Source organism: Plutella xylostella, chromosome 5 (assembly GCF_932276165.1).
Source record: "Plutella xylostella chromosome 5, ilPluXylo3.1, whole genome shotgun sequence".
Lineage (NCBI taxonomy): Eukaryota > Metazoa > Arthropoda > Insecta > Lepidoptera > Plutellidae > Plutella > Plutella xylostella.
Window position 1 is genome coordinate 7,791,810 of NC_063985.1, and position 19,418 is coordinate 7,811,227.

General features: G+C 34.5%; 1 protein-coding gene across 1 annotated transcript in view; it reads left to right on the top strand.

The window, feature by feature from the left end:
- Positions 1–16,910: 16,910 nt before the first annotated feature.
- The window catches only part of LOC105388358 (mucin-5AC), an 85,357-nt gene continuing 82,849 nt past the window's right edge, over positions 16,911–19,418 (top strand). The window contains exon 1 of the mRNA XM_038112605.2: positions 16,911–17,075. Within this exon, the coding sequence (XP_037968533.2) occupies positions 17,021–17,075 (55 nt within the window). The 5' untranslated portion in view covers positions 16,911–17,020. The remainder of the gene's footprint in view (positions 17,076–19,418) is intronic.

The following is a 19,418-nucleotide window of genomic DNA, read 5'->3' on the forward strand; positions in this document are numbered from 1 at the left end:
CATCTGGCATAATCTTTATTGACCAAAACTCATTTCGCATAACTCGTATGGTCTAAACTTTTTTGGCCGAACCATCACTTTGCCAAGACTTATGTGGCATAAGGCTCGTTTCGTCTAAAACTCTTTAGGCACAATCTTTAAACACCTAAGTTTCGTTTGCTCAAATTTATGTTCGTCTATACCTATGTATAATCTTGTTTCTCCTAATGTTATCTTAATAAATAATATATTAAGTATGTAGTAAATGTACAAATTGTGGTATTTTTCTCCTACATCCCGAAAATCACGATATTGTATGATCAAAAAATCGAAAGTTAACGACCAATATAATTATTACAAACCCCATGAGATCGAAACCTAAAAATAGGTGCGACGACGAGCAAAGCGAGGAGGAGCGTGTTAGGTGCACATGTTCATCAAAACCAAAGCGGAGCGCAGCGAAGCGGAGCGGAGCGTTTTCCAAACAGCGGAAACAATACAAGGCACCAGTTTGCGCTATGTAGGGAGACGCTTCGTCAAAGTTAAAGCCAAACGAATATTATTACTTTGTATAAACCTAATAAACCTATGCCATAGCATTATTAGGCTATTCAAGATTTGGCCATACCATTATTAGGCTAAACAATGTTATGCGAAATAACTTTTTACTAAACGATATTTATGCCATACGATTTTCGGCGTAACGAGACTTTGACCAAACGTTAATATGCAATACGAGATTAGGCAAAAAAATCTTATGCCAAAAAAGGTAGAACCAGCTACAAAGTAGGTATTTCCAAGAAAGCCACAAACACCTAGATATTAATTGTACCGTTCCGGTTGACGTCGGCACTTTCAAAACCCAAGGTCCTGGTTAAAACCACGCAAGTGCAATGTACAATCTGCCTAGCAGGGCAAATGTGCACCTTGTGGAAAATGAAATAAGGCCCAAATAATGTTTTTTAGGCAAAAGTGTTGCAGAGTGATTTAGTTGATTGAGAATTAAATTATAGTCTTAGGTGCCTACAGCTGGAAATAGATTACGGGCTCCCATTTATCTTTATCCAGGTGCGCGGTATCGGATATACCTATAGGTACTAACAGGAAAATGTACTTACCTACTTATACAAATAGAGAACATTTATTGAACTCATCACGCAAATACACACACGCGTTACACAGACATAACTAAACTAGTGAAATTTTACTTTCGTTTTATTCGAGGTCTAGACCCATACCAGTGAGTCGGGCGACCCGGCCGTGGTCGCGGATCGCCATTGCGCGTCTCTGTCGCTAAAGACACAACCGAATGCTACCATAACATAATTATTCTGAATATTAAAAAAAAAACTTGCATGGGCCGGGCCCTTTTTCAGATATAGATAGGTACTTAGGTTAAGACTTACGCCATTGCACTACTTTTGGTAACTTCAATACATGTCATCCTAACTACACTAAGCCGATACCACATTTTTGGGCTTAGATATAACATGCTGCACAGTGCACACGTAGGTTTCGACTTAGTACCCTTTTTACAATACCCTGTATAAAATGCCGATGGTTAGAGTTAGTGCCCATTGCCCAATCCAACTGTTTGGTCGAGTTATGATACGAGTATACCTACGAGTAAATCGCTGTGACTCTCATTTGATTACACTTATTAAATGACCTTATAGGTAGGATATGAATATGACTACTGACTCTGACCTCTGTTTAGCTCTTTATAATGTAGGTACTTACATTGTACAGAACACGTAGATAATTCTATGTGTTCTCACTATTAATTAGCATTTACCTAATGTTAGTTCGGTACTTCGGTAGATAGTATATTAGTTATGTAGTACTTTCGTACTTATTTTATACTAGCTGTCCCCGCGCGCTTCGCTTCGCCTTAAAAAGTTTTCCCGTGGGAATTCCGGGATAAAAAGTAGCCTATGTCCTTTCCCAGGGTCTAGTCCGTATGTATACCAAATTTCATTCAAATCCGTTCAGTAGTTTTGGCGTGAAAGAGTAACAGACAGACAGACAGACAGACACAGTTACTTTCGCATTTATAATATTAGTTAGGATTTTAGTGATCGGTAAAAAAAATGACCCTTAATTTAGGAGACATCATATTGCCATAAAAATAAAATAAACCACTAATAATTACAGAACGTGTATGTAATACGTTATTGGGAAGCGGGTCAAATCATACTCGATAGCAGCATACGGTGGTGACCAGCGAAGGGTGACCTTTAATGTGGCATTACATTCACTCACTAAACGTGTCAGCCCCATACCTTTACTGGACCATACGCAGTCATTCTGTTTCTTATAAGTAGTGTTTAATTAGGTATTTTGTCTTATTGTAAATTGTTGTGGTTAAAGTTTAAAAGTACAAAGGTGTTCTTACTTATCTAATGCAGAGCAATCACAGATGTTAAAATTGTCTTGAAAAAATCGCGATAAGACCGCCTTTTTTGTACATATTTGTTAGTATTTAAGTTTCTTTTATGTATGTGTGTACAAATAATGAATATTCTATCTATCTATGTTTGTACCTTCGCATTTTAACTTCACTATGAACAAATGTTTTATCACGTTTTCAAAGTTGGCTTTCATAAATAAAAGTAGGCATCAGGTTCATCAATGTTAGCCCCATAGTGAAAATTTCTCAGTAACTATGTCTATTGCTAAGTTTTCAGATAAAATACCACCCTGTATATTTATTGGTCACTTTGTACCGACGGCAATTTATGCTTGCAACTTGACGAGGTAGGTAGTATAGAAATAGTGCAATATTGCAACAGCTGCCTTCTGCGCCTTTCACTTGTAATGTCAAGCTTTGGTCCATAGTTCTGCTGTGCGGCATCGGCACCCAACTATTTTTTGTGCTGAAAACAATGCATACTAAACGAACTGTGGCTATCGACCGACGTGGCTGAACTCGCTTATGCGCGTTCCACTAATCACAGCGCCGTAGACGTTTATCTACGTCGATAGCGAACCCGTGTTGAGGTTGCTGAGAACCTTGTTTATTGGTAGAATTTATAATTGTAAAAAAACTGTCCATCTTTATACTGTTGGTAACCTAAGTTAGGTTAACTCTTTCAGTTCAATACAAATTCGTGAAACATTCGATTTATCAAGCAAGCGTGGGATATTTTACTCAGCAATGATTTAAGTACTATGTACTTATTAGGTATTTGGCGAGTTTGGCGACGGGCATAAACTTTGCAGTCCTCCATCTAACTTACAATTAAATAATATTATGTAGAACGTGGGCAATAGTAACACTTTTGATCACAACCCTAATTCAGAAATTATATCCTATTTCCTTTTTATTCGATTCTATTAAGGATGGGGCGAGAACCTATTGAAAACAAAAAAGGAAGTACTGCTACGTCAGGTATTTTTCGCACCCTAACCAAGCCACAGATTAGACAGCCTATGTACTATATCCTCAGACCACCTCAGACTATAACCAAGCCACTCCGTCTCCGTTATTGGATTTAAAAAAAAAATATTTAACATTCTATAATATTTGTGTTTATATCCGTTACACAGCTGTACCTTTAAGACACAAGACACAAAAAGTGTCTAAGTACCAAAGCATTATTAGGTATTTCCGAAGGTGAATTCCAGGCTTTACAAAAGCAAATCACGCACACGAAGTTCCTATCTAAATATCAATCATAGCATGTCGATCGATATTCATTCGATCGAAAGTGTACCTACTAGGATACGATACGATAATCGTGACAGATATGACATTGGCCATATTGTCTTTAGCGCATGCGCCGCCGCCGCCCAGTCGCCTAGGGTTTTGGCTCCAGAGCGTGCTAGTGAGTGTTTTTTTTTTATGAAACAACATGTGTAGGTAACAATTTTTTTACCATCCTACCCTTATTTTCCAAGTAGTGATACCTACCTAGTAATTTCATTTACTGAGTCACTCATTGAAAATCACACATTATATACATTTAAAAACAGCCTTAGACCCGACATGATCTTGAACTGCTAATGAATTCCAACCACAATACTCGAGTGATTCAAATTAATATTCGAATTTTATTGTCTCACATAGAGAGAGAACAATAAAAAGGTTATATTTTTCACGATTATTGACTACAGTAGATTGGTCTAGTTATTGCGGTAGTTCAATTAATTTGTTACGGATTATTGCAATTGTTTTGGTTTTTGGGTTTGGAAATTCGTGCGTTAATATTATGTTACCTTAGCTTCTCTGTACCTCGAACTTTTTTTTTTACAAGAGTTATTAATGATATGATATTATTATGATACGATACTAGTCACAATTTACATCAATTTAAATATCTAAGAGCTATTTTCGCCTTCACACTAAACTTGACAAGCAATAAAAGTAGCATTTTCAAAAGAAATTAGACCTAACGTGACAAATAGCAGTAGTTAGTAAAAGCGAGGGTGCAAATTGTATATTTTGAAATAGTAACCTCAGATTCAATGCTTCTTGTGAAATGTCCATTGTATAACAAAGTTAGCGGGACAAGTAACAATTGTAATGCACTTAGGATACTATAATACTGTACGATAATTGACCCCTGTTTTATTGGCGGACAATGTCACGAACTTATCACCTTTGTTTTACTGTAAATTTAATAAGAGGTCACGCGAGGGCCAAGTGCGATTTTTGATTTAACCGTACGAGCTAGTGAAGCGATCGCGTTTACTCGAACGCGATCGCTTCACTCAAAAACTCGTACTCCCCAATAGGTACTTTACTGTTAGCTTTTAATGCAGATAAGAATAACAAAATCGAATTAACGTTTCGGAAAAGTTCGTAATTTCAACACTTAAATTATAGTACCTATGTACATAGAGGTACGTTATATTATATCATTCAGTATTGATTGTGTTGTTTGACATTCCAAAATGTAGAAAAGGTACAATTTGTACAAGAATGCTGAAGGTATCTTAGAGATAAAGTTTAATATATTTTATAGTTCCACAGCATTGGTATTTCCGTGGGCCGTAAGCATTTCGAAATGTGTTTGTAGCTTGTAGCCTAAGCCACTGGTAGTATCGAATAATAGTCTACTAGCAGGTAATAATATGAAATAAAACCTGAATCCATGCATATACTCGCAACTGTAATCTCCAAATGGATATTTGTATGAATCGTAAGTAATCCACTCGTTTTTTACTGTAGGTACATTTGTATGTCACTAGACGTTTCGTCGAAATACAATCTAGTGAAAGATTTTCCTTGAGATTTATTAAACAAAAAAACGTATCTAGCCAACGGACATAATATAACATATGAGTACCTAAGTATTTTTAATGCAGCTTAAGTAATTAATTACTGTATTACTGTATATTTATTAACAGCCAAATACTTACGACTTAAGTGTCCAAATCTATTTTAGTGAACGGTCGACCTTGGTAGTACCTAAGCTTGCGGTAATAATAGATAGGCTCAAAGAACTATAAGTTACTAGACCTAATTAGGTATTATTTGCAAATTATTAAAAACTTGATTCAATTGTCAATAATTGGGGCTATTCGAGTCTAGGTAGTTGATATATTGTGTCTATAATACATTTTAATTTCAGCGGTAGATGCTTTTGAAACTAAGTGTAGACTAATAATAAATTAAATAGACTTATAATAAAGTATTTTTTAGTAACTATAAACAACAAAACTAATTTGCTTTGAACGCCAAATAACTATAAATTGCCGTTGATCTTATAATTTAACGATTCGATCCTTCTACAATTAGGCATACCTACTTACTCCAAATCCATAAATCTATAGTCATAAAAAACAACTCACATGTAATACTTAAATATCTATAGCTACTACAATAAATAATAGTAAACTTCAACTTTAATTTCATTACATAATATAAGTAACGTAATTAGATTAAAGCCAGTCTTATGACGTAAAGTGTCAGATAATTATTTTCTGTGGTCGAGTTCGTGGGAAATACAGAATAATGTTCTAATCTGGAGTTTACTCAAGGATACTTCTGAGCCAAAGGTTAGTGAATAGTGGCGAGACCTTTTCGTACATTTATGAGAACGGAATGCCTTGGACAAAATTAACAGTAGGCATTTCCAGTAGTACGACTGTAAGATTAAGATCAGAATTATTCTAACAGTTACATTCTACACTTATTTATATATTAGGTCACTTGATTATTAGGTGTACTCGGAGATTGTGAGTCGCAAGTCGCAAAAGAATTGCAAATCTCGTCGAAATTCATCATAAAAACCATACTAAGAAACGTGTTTTGATAAGTAGAATTTAGTTTCCCAGAAAGAACCCCAGAGTCACCCCTTACGTTAGATCCATACATTCACGGACACCATGAAAAAAAAAACACGCACTCACGCCTTGTACTAATGTACTCCCGTGCGGGGTAGGCAGAGGTGCATTGCTGCACCCACTTTTCGCCAGAGTGTTATTTTAGTCCCAATGTAATAGGGGGCGGGCCTATTGCCATTTTACGGGCACATCCAAGACCCGAGAACAAATATCTGTGTTTAAACAAATATCTGCCCCAGCCGGGAATCGAACCCGGGACCATCGGCTCAGTAGTCAGGGTCACTAACCACTACGCCATTCGGTCGTCACATTCGGACACCATGAATGAATTAATATCTAGGTTTAACCGGTAACGGGTGTATTTTCCTAAGCATTGTACATTTTAACATTTTGAACAATATCGTAAAACTTGACCCAATTAACGCTTTATAAAATATTTTATTGAATATCGAAATCGACTTGATCGATTACTTCGTGGGCTTTGTAAACGACTGTCAGAAGTAATTGTTAAAAAACAATAACAAATTTCGCAATTTCTGTCGTTACTCATTAACCTATTGGAATGTTAACAATAAGTATGCTTTCATAATATTTAGTAATATCTCGTTTAGTGGCCGAATGATCGATTCATATTGAGATCACGCTTGATACGATTCAGCACGAATTTGCCAAAGAATAGATATCTGATTTCTATCAAAAGTAGGTGTGCTCTATTGATCTAAATACGTTGAAAAAAGTGAGGCAATGTCAAATACTTATAATTTTTCAGCCTGACTGCATCACATGAAAGGTCATGGTGGTTGATGAATACAATTTTTTATTAATTAAATTTAAAAAGTCCTTCGATCACTGTAAGATTATGAGAAATATTTTGTTGTAGGTACTAAAACCGAATGAAGATAAAATATAATAAGTACTTTTGCGGAGGCAGCGGCAAGGCAGAAATGTGGTAAATACCGCGCACTCATGACCTCATACGCATTCGTTCCTCTGGCATTGGAGACAGCTGGGGTCTAGGGAACACAGGGCAGGGCATTCATAAAAGAGTTAGGGCGTCGTCTTAGGGATCGAGGCTCTGGGGCTTACTTGATGCAGAGGATCTCCCTGGCAGTGCAGCGTGGTAATGCTGCCAGCGTGATGGGAACCTTTAGGTCGGGTGCGTCCTGGGGCGAGCTATATATTACACATATTTCATTATGTTTTTCTATGTCTTTTAAATAAATGAAATACGTTACAAGTACTTATATTACTCAAATATACACAATTATTATATCTTGTTTTGTACAGACTGCCTACCTACGAGCTCATATATGATTCAAATAGATATTAGTGAGGTATATGAATTATCTTGCTGCCTTTTAACCTTAATTATATTAACCTTGCGATTATATTTTCACTTAGCTCGTGTGCTACGAGCTAAAACAATCGATACTCTTAGTAACTAATAATAAAAAATACTAGTATTTCCTTTACTTATTGCCAGCAGGTGTGGCCTGGCCTTCGATACTGCATCCGTTTCCAACTGAACTGTGGTGCAAAATCCGTCATCACTATGCATTTAGTGCGGACTTGGCTGAAACCTGTGAATACATTCTGAATGGATCTACATGAGGCAGTAAAGGGCTCGCAAATTCACGTATGTAATCAGGTTATTAGTCGGGTTGAAATCTGGATATACAGTCTTTGGCGCTACATTATTCGTAATCACGAGAATTGATTGTAATATTAAACTGGGAAGCAAAGTATAGTTGATTGAAACATTTTAGTACGAGAGATACTTGTTTATCTTGATGACAATTTTGAACAGGAAGGAAATAAATGTAATTATTTATACAAGCCAAAATGTAGATCACCTTTACCCACCTTGGATGTAATAAAAATATTGAATGTCAACTATATAGTTACCAATACGGATATATTGGGTTCTACGAGTCACGTGGTAAGATCATATAGGTACATTTATTTCGACACTTTATATATCCGGATAGCTTCATGGAATTTGCTCACGTTGTATTAGCCATTACATTACCTAACAGTGAACAGCAGTGAACATGGAAGTTTGAACGTGATCTACATATTACTTACCGTTCGGAGGTTACAACAGGCTTTTATTCTACTAATGTACCTTCTTATTTAGTATCATTTGCCTAAATGGTCATGTGTATTAAGTATATAACCTACTTATTATGTCGTAGATACTATAAATGCTGAACAGTTTTCAAGTAATTACTGTTCCAATCGTATGTATATTGTAAGGAAACTCTTCAGTTTTTGAGGAAGGTTCTAGTTTTTGAGTAATGAATAACATGAGCGGGTAAGTAGGGTAGATTAAGGTATTAACTTCTCTATATTTTACTATAGTAATAGGTTTTGAAATGTTACGTCGGCGCGGCGATGAATTGCTGAACCACCTTAACCGCAGTAGGCCAAGTTATACTTAGAACCTAAATATGTTTGGATTAGATCCGCTACCGATTCCGCGCTTTTATCTTTCTATGGCGGATAAAAAAGTAATTTATTTCCTATCAACACAAGGCTAGATTACACAAATTGTATGGATTTTGCAATCACATCAATCTATTTAATGTAGCAAATACTTTTCAATTGAAATATTTTCCGCCGTAGATGTCTCGTACAGCTCGTACCTACTAAAGGTTTTTTTTTAAAATTTTATCCCAAATATCGATTAGTTAGGTAAGTACAACTTTTATGTGTTGTTATAACAATAGGTGTCTACCAACCTATAAATTAGATTTGCTTGCTCAATGATAAAAAAGTTTGAGTACTTCTATCGTAATGCAGATTGTATTGTATGTGTGTATTGAAACGTGTTTTCTTGTAAGCACAGATTACCTGCTATTTAACGATAGATTTATAAGGACAGCACTGTATATTTAAATATACGACGTATATAATGTCCTCCTAGCCGAATTTCGACTACGGCGGCCAATCTCATTTGAGATCAGCCATCTACGCAGGAGTAGATTATAGTGCCCAAGTGTGTGCGCAGTACACAGGAGCACTCTCTGTTCCATCACTCTCATAACCCAATGGGACGGATTGACCGACTGCTTTACATGCCCATCCGACAGCATGGATCGTTTCACTGTTTCGGACATCAGATGATCAGGCTTCTATGTCCTAACCAAACTTAGAACCACAATTTAGAAACACAAATTGATGGTCCCACCCGGGAATCGAACCCGGGACTTCTGGGCCATGAAGCGAAAGTTCTACCACTAGACCACAGAGGCAGTACGACGTATATAATATATTTAATTATACAAACCCCTTTATATAGGGCGTTAGGCAATAACAATCCTACTTTTAATAACTACAAATGCATGGATGACATCCATCCATCCATTCATCTGTAATCTCCGAAGGGGTAGTCAGAGGTGACTCGCAAGCGAGTCAGCCTCTTTTCGCTGTACATTTGTACTCACGATGGATGACATAGCAGTAATTAATTGTTTACCTAATTTTTACATAAGAATGTAACATCGTTAAATAATTTCACATATGTAGAGTAGGTAAGTGCAAAAATTAAGTTGCAAAATTAACAGTCATACAGCTAGCTGTGAGAACTAGAGTACCTAATAAAGATTTTATCTGTAGGTAGATACACCAATTTTCTTGTATACCATATAAAGCCTTGCGGTTTTTAAGTACTCATTATTTTAGTCTGGACTTTTCTTATGGCTTAATGTCTAACTGTAAATGGACAAGTAAGACTAATGTAATAACTGTTTTTATGACACAAATGGCGAATGAGTAATGGTGTTGAAGACCAAAATATTTTTGCGAGATTGTGGTGTTGTTCAGTGGCAAAAATGGATTCCATTTTGTCCTGTCGTTTTACGGATAGTAATTATTTCAATTAGGCTTACTTAATTACTTGAATTATGATATAGAATGTGTCGAAAATAAGAAACCGCTCGTGGAAAATGCATAGATAAAAAAAAAACAATTTATCGATAACAACGAGATATTCTCAATCTGGTGCGAGCTAGGCATTCAGCGATTGATAATTTTCAGTATCTAACTGATTAATTCTTCTACTACAGTGACAAACACTTGTCTAGCTCTGATATTCACCGACACGATAATAATGTAAAAAAAAGTACTTAAGTAAATATTTGATGGCATAAGTATGCCTATTACCCATACTCAGCAAATAAATTTTTGCACAAAATATCGATCTTAAAGTTTAACAAGAATGTTGAATTTCCAGTCCAGTTAATGAGTCAGTGATAGTTAAAGCGGGCGAAGCGTGCTAAAGTGACGCAAAGGCCGTTCGCAAGGCGAATGTATTGCTACAAAATGCGCCTAATGCATGAATAATATGACAACCGACTCTTGTCACTCTGACGAGTAGATGTGTATGTTCGTATGTTACTAATGATACGTCTGCTGATGTAAAGTATGTAATCATCAAGATATACTTTTGGTCCTTTGTTTTGTTGTTTACTATTTATTATGATTATTGTGGTTAGTCTTTATCTTGTGAGACAAGGTTGGAGTGACCTTGTCTTGATTTAGATTGGATTGAATAAGAGCAGCACCAGGTGCTATTGTCTAGATTATGTACTATGTACAGGATGTTGATAGTAAGTGGTAAAGAAATGAAATCCGTAAAACCGTAATTATAACTCACCATTAGATATAATAAAACCATCTGACCAAAACTGGTAAAGAAATGAAATCCGTAAAACCGTAATTATAACTCACCATTAGATATAATAAAACCATCTTAATCAGTTTGTAGTTGTCCATTGCTGGACATGGGCTTCTTCTAGGAAGCGCCACAACACATTATCGGTTACTTGTAAGGTCGTTGGTCCAGCGGGCAGCAGGGTGTCCCAAGCTACTCTTCTCGGTTCGTGGTCTCCACTCGAAATCTCGTCTACCCCAACTATCAGCGGTTCTTAAGCAGACATGACCGGCACAATGTATATTAAATCAGATTCACCAGCGCAGCTATCATTAATTAGGTAGCGATAAGCATCTAAGAAAATGTCACAAGCATCATATTCATACCCATATTGCAGGAAAGATCAGAATAGTACGGTAACTGAGTGTGAGCATTAAGACTTTTATCGTAAATATGCACTAAACTCTGTTTATTACTGAATAGAATTTTGTTAGCTGTAATTTCCTTTAGCCGTCTATAGAACTGGAGTTTAGGAACCGCAATTCCAAACAAGTAAAGAGAATTAACAGCTGCCACAATACTAATAAATTACATATCAGAGATCATTCATTTGTTCATCACAGAGTTTATCTCTTTTTCTATTTCCAACTCAAATCGTTGTGTCCCGTTGTCAAATGTGACATAAAAAGTCTTTGAATGCGATCTATAATGTATTGACTCTATATCATAGATTCATAGAATAACAAGTACCTACAGTCTATATCCTAGTGAAAAAATAGATATTAAATAGTGAGCGGACTGTACCTACAAGTAGCATGCGTTTTTCGTTTTATTTTAGCAAGTGTGCGATATTATTTCCGCATACTATTCTGTCCGGGGTCACTGAGGTCATTGTGTGGCGAGTGAAATAATAATCTACTTTATTAATATCCTGTTTCCAATGCCGTTCGTTAATTAGTTTTCATTAGAAAGATTGTTCAGCTTACACTTTTTATAACTAATTAGATATTTAAAATTAGAAATACTTTTTTATCTGAAACCGTACTTATAGGTATTCATAATATATTATTTAGGAAAAATCAGTGTAGAGTCGTGTTGGTGTAACGGATATGGTCTCGGCTCAGACGAAGCTTTTCGTGATGCAAAATAATAGATAGTTACTTTAGATACTTCATTTTGTAACGCAGATTGTTCAGTATTCTCTCTAATTTAGCAATAATAGTTCTACTTCTTGATAGTAGAAGAGATAAACGAGTGTTAAAATGTTTCATTTATTTATCTATGGTTCAAATTCAAACGGACGTTTCTGGAGCAAACTTTGCCCAGGGCGTGGGCAATCTTGACATAACATTCGAAATGCAATCAACCGCACCTTGTAAGGTATACAATTAAAAAATCCTTTGTCAAGATCAACAAAATTCTTGTTTTGATTTGCTAAACTATCAGCATAGTTGGTCAATCACATAAATTAAAGCTAATCGAATTAAACGTTTATTATCTGCGCATTTGATATTCGATAAAATCTAAATTACAAATTTTGCTAAAAGTTTTTTTAAATATAACGACAACACTTATAAGACTTGAAAATTATACAGATATTTCTTGATCTTACAATTCAATGATATTACTCGTCAAAATACGCTTTGTTTAACAAAATTAGTTAAGGTCTAAGGTTTTATATGAACTATTGGAAGAATTATTTCACTAAGACATACCATTACCTTATATGTAATTAATTAATTGTAAGAGTAACAGACCGTTATATTTAGTAACTATTATGTACAGGGATTACTTCATTTATCTAACTAGTATGATTGTACAAGATAAGGTCTTATAATAATGGCATACGATTTAAATTTGCACAATTTAGTGCTAGTTTTACGTGTAGGCGGCTGTTCACTAGTATGATTATACAAGATAAGGTCTTATAATAATGGCATACGATTTAAATTTGCACAATTTAGTGCTAGTTTTACGTGTAGGCTACTGTTCACTGGACGATTAAATACAAAAAATCTTTTTATTTTTATTGTTACGCGCTAAATGTAGTAATTTGGTCTTACATCAAACTGTAATTAGTTAGCCATAGTAAATTATGTTTAAATACCTTAAATAGGTATTTGTATTTCGTAATGTAATTGCGCAAATATCATTAGAACAAATACTATTAATATTTTACTAAAAATATATTTGTTACTACGCTTTTTAGGCTGGCGCAATAGTGACATGGCTTATAAGGGTGTCATATTCATCAGGGTACTAACTACTATTCATCTATGAATAATTAATCATATTATACCTATAATTATATATTATATTATGAATGTTTCCTGACGGTCATAACGTATGTTTCGAATGATATTTACATTGACAGTTGGATGTGCTATGAAGAATCGTACAATTTTTGTTTTTCTAAAATCCGAATCCAGTATGATAAATATTAATCCAGAACCATATGCTAGTGAACGGTATATGTTGCAAAAATAGTCACGAGTGGTCCTGCGCAGGAGGGTTAATCTATGCTGATGAAAAACGAACGAACGAGAGCTGTCGTGCAAACGGCACGTTTAATACGAAACTTAGTTTTAAGTCATATAGAGTGACCCCCTGCGCAGGAGTCGATTCGTGATCGGGGATCGGACACAGCGGTTGCGAAATGGAAACGCAACGGAACAATACTGTTGCAACTTCCTTTTTTTTTCGTGAGAGAAATAATTCCAATTCGGTTCATTGTCGTGTTGACAGCACTTTTACACGAAACTTTTTGTAAGCCTGCGCCCGCGTCGGCAATTATGCAAATTTATGTTGTATGTAATTGTTTATATTGTATTGAATTTTACTAGCTCAAGTTCGAATAGGTATTAAGGCCAAGAATTGCACATTACAAGCATAAAAATACAGGGTGTTGCAAAAAGGGTATACTAAGCCGAAACCTACATGTGCAGCATGTTATATCTAAGCCCGAAACTAAAATCAGAATTTGAAAATACGCGAATTATTTTTTTCATTTTCCATAGTAACTTTGTTGGTCACGTGACTAGGATTCGGCTTAGTATACCAATTTTGCAACACCCTGTATATGTACATATTTCAAGTTAACCTACAAAAATTTGTACTTTATTGTTAATTCAAATTGACAAACATAAACTTTAATTTAATTCCGTGTCACTTATAATTTAGTTTCCACAAGAGTACACGCGAAAATAAATTGCAAAATTACAAGAGTATTAAACTTAAGAAGACATCCCATCAATTGGGCTTTCCAGCTGCATAATATCGTCAGCCATTCCACTGCAATGCACCGTTACGTCACTGCCCAAAATCTGCTCCATGTAATGTAGGCCACTCGACTTAGACTAACAATATACGACTAAGATGGAGTGTCAGCGCAAAAGAAACGTCTCGACAAATAAAACTTCTACCACTAAGCTTCTTCTTACGTCCAATTAGTTCGGTTAGAAGATTTCTGACCTTATTCATTCGTACACTGGTAGTCTTTAGGTTAAACTTAAAACGATTTGACAGCAAACCAAATGTGGACAGTTTTTGTATGTGACATGCCATCTTCCGTATATTGTTAATCTAAGCCACTCGAGTTCACTTTCCATTTCATATCGCTGGCAGCAATGACATACTGCCCGCTATTGTAACTATGCCCTATTATAACGCTATACATGTTCATTTATCTGAAGATCTATGCATATCATGTTATTATTAGTTTAGGAGAAAATTACGTAATCGAAGTCAACAATTTAACTGAACCAATTTTGAGATTAAGTGAAAATGGTGTACCTACCTGCTCATCAATCTAAAAAAATGTTAAAAAATCTCTTTTCCTTGTAAAAGACAGCCCCTGAGTCACCCCCTTCAGCATACTGTACCACTTTTGTGACATAGTGTTATAATAAATATTTAAGTGTTATTATTTCATATTTATTAAAGTACTGTAATTTGATTAAAAAATACTGAATTTTGATACTGTAAAATACAGTAACAATAAAGTTTGCTGCACTTTGAAGTTCCTAAAATCTATATAAATTAGGTTATATACATTTTTATTTTATAGTAAGTAGGTACTTATCAATAATTCAACATTATTGTTGATACTGACATACTGACCGATATGATGACCCTATTACATCGAGGTGTTGCGTGTAATATCATCAATATTGTGATTTATTAAAATATATTTCAGGGAGAAAAGGTGAAGGGCTAACAATTACAATATTATTGTTACTGAATCAACCTCTATATATTGCAAGGATACAGTATGATTTTAGTAAAATGCATGGGTTTTAGAAATGGTATTTTTTTTACATTTTGATTTCAGTAACTTATTTATCCTTCGAAAATATTACTCTCATGGACAATTTACCAAAATATAGGTATAATAATTTGTTAATGTATCTTTAAAATTTGCAGTGCAAAAGAGCTTAGCAATTTACAAGATAATGAAATTGATGACCTTATAGCTAAAAGAGATCTCTTTCAGGCAACAAATGTTATTAATGTCTATAAGTATGTATAATAATAGACATAAAGTATAAACAAATAAATATATCATGCTCCCAATCCGGAAATCAGATTCATCTCTTTCGGAAGATATTCGTATTTACCAGTAACAAAAAATGCTTTTCAATTTGCAATTACTGCATGCCTGTACCTGAAAAAACCCGGAATATTATCACAATTGGCCGTTAATAAAAGTTCATAATAAAATTGAATGCAAGTTTTACGTAAGGAAAATACCATCTTCTCTCGAACGCTCAAGATTGCTGCTGCCGCCATACAAAAGAGTTCAACGCAAGCTCTGAACTTTTTTTTATACCGAGTCAATTTCAACTGTTTATGGTATAGATGTGGTTGTTGTTTGCATATAAATTGATGAATTTTACCCGTAATTAAGACCGAATATTGAAAATAGTGGAACAATTCACAATGTGAATAATTATTTACAGGAATTAAACCATTTTTAACCAGCTTCGAAAAAAGGATTCTCATTTCGTCTGTATGTATTTTTTATGTATGTTAGTCGAATACTCTGCCATTTATTGACCGATTTTGATAATTATTTTTGGTGAACGCTGTATTCATTTATTGGGTACACCATCAGCTTTCTCTATCTGATGATGATTCTTTACTTATTGATTCTCTATTTTTAGCTACACGTTTTCGGTTTAATCAGAATGAAAAGTTTAATTTTGAAATGAACAGATACAATAAATTTTCTAAACGTTATAAATAGTTTATGTACATAGTACACTTATATAAATTACAATTTTTTATGTAAAAAATATATATATTTATTATGAAACCAAACACGACACTAAATAAAAATGCTTAAAAAACCAGTAGAATAAATGAAGTTGTAGGTATAAGTTACGACCTAGGCTTTAGTTTTAAACGACTACACCCATGATTTAACGTTATTATTTCTTTGTGCTTCTGTAAAACAACTGACCTTAATAAATACCTTTGTACTACGCTGTATGTAAAACATAAAATTAAATACTATTAAAAGAGGGCCGTAATTTTACTCGAGAAAATGCCATGCGGAAACTTATGGCAAGAAATTATCGCCTGAAACGACTTTACTTTAATTTAGCTATTAATACATTATTTCTTGACCTGGACCTTAGAAAGATTGTGCCGTTATTAAAAATAAATAAATGAAAACTGAATAAATAAATATTTACATTTTAGCACAATAGTCAATCGCAAGAAGATGAGATTTAGTTTAAGTATATTATATGAAACATGCATAATTTAAGACATCGCCACATAATTAATTATTCATAAGAACTTCAGCTTACCTAGCTTTATGTACGTCCAGCCCATCAAAAAACACACGCCCAAAAACACTTCGCAAATTTTCACCCACAAAGGAATGTGGCAATTCTTTCCCTGCTCCATTTCATATCCCTGACATTTGGTCACGGAAGTCCCTGAAGGTTGCGGCGGGGGTGGGGGCCGGCTGCGCAGGCGCACGCTCGGCGCTCGCCACTCCCGCGCACACGCGCCGGCACGACGCGCGCACGAACATGCTCCGGTGGTGATTGTGACTGTGTTGTGAATACTTCGTGTTGTGAAGCCATCATGATGTCTTTTCGCGCCGTGGCGCTCCTTCTTGTGGTAGCTGCTGTTATATCAGGTGAGCTAAGGATGAATGCTGGGCGGTTCGGGAATAATGTAGAAAGGATTTGTAGTGAAGTTTCAGGGAAAGTTGAGGGGGTTTTGTTTACGATGGTAAAAGTAGAGCAATTTTAAAGAGAGCAATATTTTTGATAAATTGTTTAAGGTATGTTAAGTCAATATTCCAAGAATTTATGAAAATATTTAATGCATGACCATAAGCACCACATTTTAAAAAATACCACAAACAAAAAGCGGGAAAATTTATATACTATCAAATATTTGTATTAATTTTCAACCTATCACATAGGTATCACCAAAATAACCACATGCCAAACACCGCATTGAAGCTCAAGCCTGCCTACGACAAAAATAGTATACTCTCATTAAAAAGTTAATAATAATAACATTAGAAGTGAAACCGGCGGTATTGTGGCGCGGGTGCGTGATCGGAAAAACGCGGAAAACACTCGCGGTGACAACTCACAGTGATCGCTAACATATTTCACTTAATCGCCTCTAATTGTCGCCTCTTTATGGAAATGCAAGAAAGAAAAAGTTGTAGTGAGTCATATAAATTGCGGCCATTAAAATATTGTTTACTCTGGTAGTAAAGTTTCAAATAAAATGTAGAGTGGTTTTTTAAATAAAATATCCTTGATATTTTTTTAATAATAACGTAAAATAAACAGTTATTCACTTATAAACCTCCAAAAATATATGAAGTTAGTTCAATAACCGATTATAAAGTCAAACATAGTGGTCACTTTCTTTCGCCGTTATGTTACGTCACACGATTGACAAGAAATTTGTAGTTAAATTCTTTGCATAATACAGTGATATGGAAAAACGTATACTTAGTTAATGATTTGGCGAAATCGAACACAAATATTGTGTTTTCATTACTTGCAACTCGGTAGCTTGAGGATAATCCCTAATATGAGTAGTAGATTTAAACCATTATTATGAAATATACTTTAGACATAGGAGTACTTACCTACAATCATTATTTAAAGTATTTTCTATACATTCAGTAATTTTGTTTTAATTAAATTAAGAGTAATACTTTTGTGATAAAATTAGGTATTATTAAGAATTATTTTGTACGAGCTTCACATCTCCTTTTAAGAGAAATTCAGAGATGAAACTAACATTTTAGAATATTTTAAATTAATATAGTATAGTTTTTGCGTTTTTCGGACCTTATGACATTATATAGGTATCTAAAAAAATCAAACCATATATTTTACCTCTTAATAAATTAAGCGCAGACGTAAAATAATAATGAGTCAAAACAAACGACATAAAAGTAAAACATAAGGTTGTTTAGTGCTGTCATTTTAATTGTCTGTGCCTGTAAGTATTAAGGAAATTACTCAACGTCGTGGGAAAGAAGACGCGAAATTAAAAATGTTCTTCCGACAGGAAACAGTGTTTACTGTTAAACAATAGAGATTCAAGCCTACTTAATAAGCCTTGAAAATAATTTAATAAATATCCGAAATATTTACGACAATACTTTTTTGAAACTGGCAGTATTCTCACCAGTCACCAAGGTTCATGAATTTATAAGAGAGATTTGAATCAGTATTTATTTAATCTCTCTTGCACTTTCTTTTATTTACAGTCTTGAAAAGAAATAAGGAAGTTGTTATGATTATGACATAGTGGGTAAAATATAACTATCAGTTTTGGAAATACAGTTCAACTAAATGTTTAAAAAACTTGGGCCATTTTGAGGTTGGAACTTTATAATTGCTCGTCAGTACTAACATAAATAATAATGCAGTACTCCAGCAAGAGGCTGGTTGAACATATGGTAGAAACTAGAGTCTCATTTAAGATCTTATGTTGATAAAGTTGTGTACCTACATTAAAAATCACTTCTAGTCGACAACGAGAGCATTAAAGACCATTATCTATTGTTTAGTGAAAACTCCCAGTATTCAAGTTAAAAGCTATAGATAACTATTGGACGGCTATTTCCATACACGTCGGTACTCTTCTATCAGCTGTAAATAGGTAGCATTAGGAGAGGAGGCGGCATTTTTTTTAAAAAAACCTCTATAATATTTATAGGTTTTAACCCAAAAATACTGTACCTATACAACTTTAAAACAAATAGCAATTTTCCAATGTCCATATTTAGATGGTATGTGTGACAGATATTTTACTAATGTACCTACATAGTCTACATACATTCTGTTTGACCATTAGGCAAGCAATTTTTCTTCAATTTACTACGGTCAATAAGTCTTTGTAAGGGAAACTTTTTCCACCGGTGACCAAAGCTTCAAATTGTTTGTACAATTGAAATCATGATCTGCAATGTAGAAGTGAAAAATTCTTTCTTACGTTACCA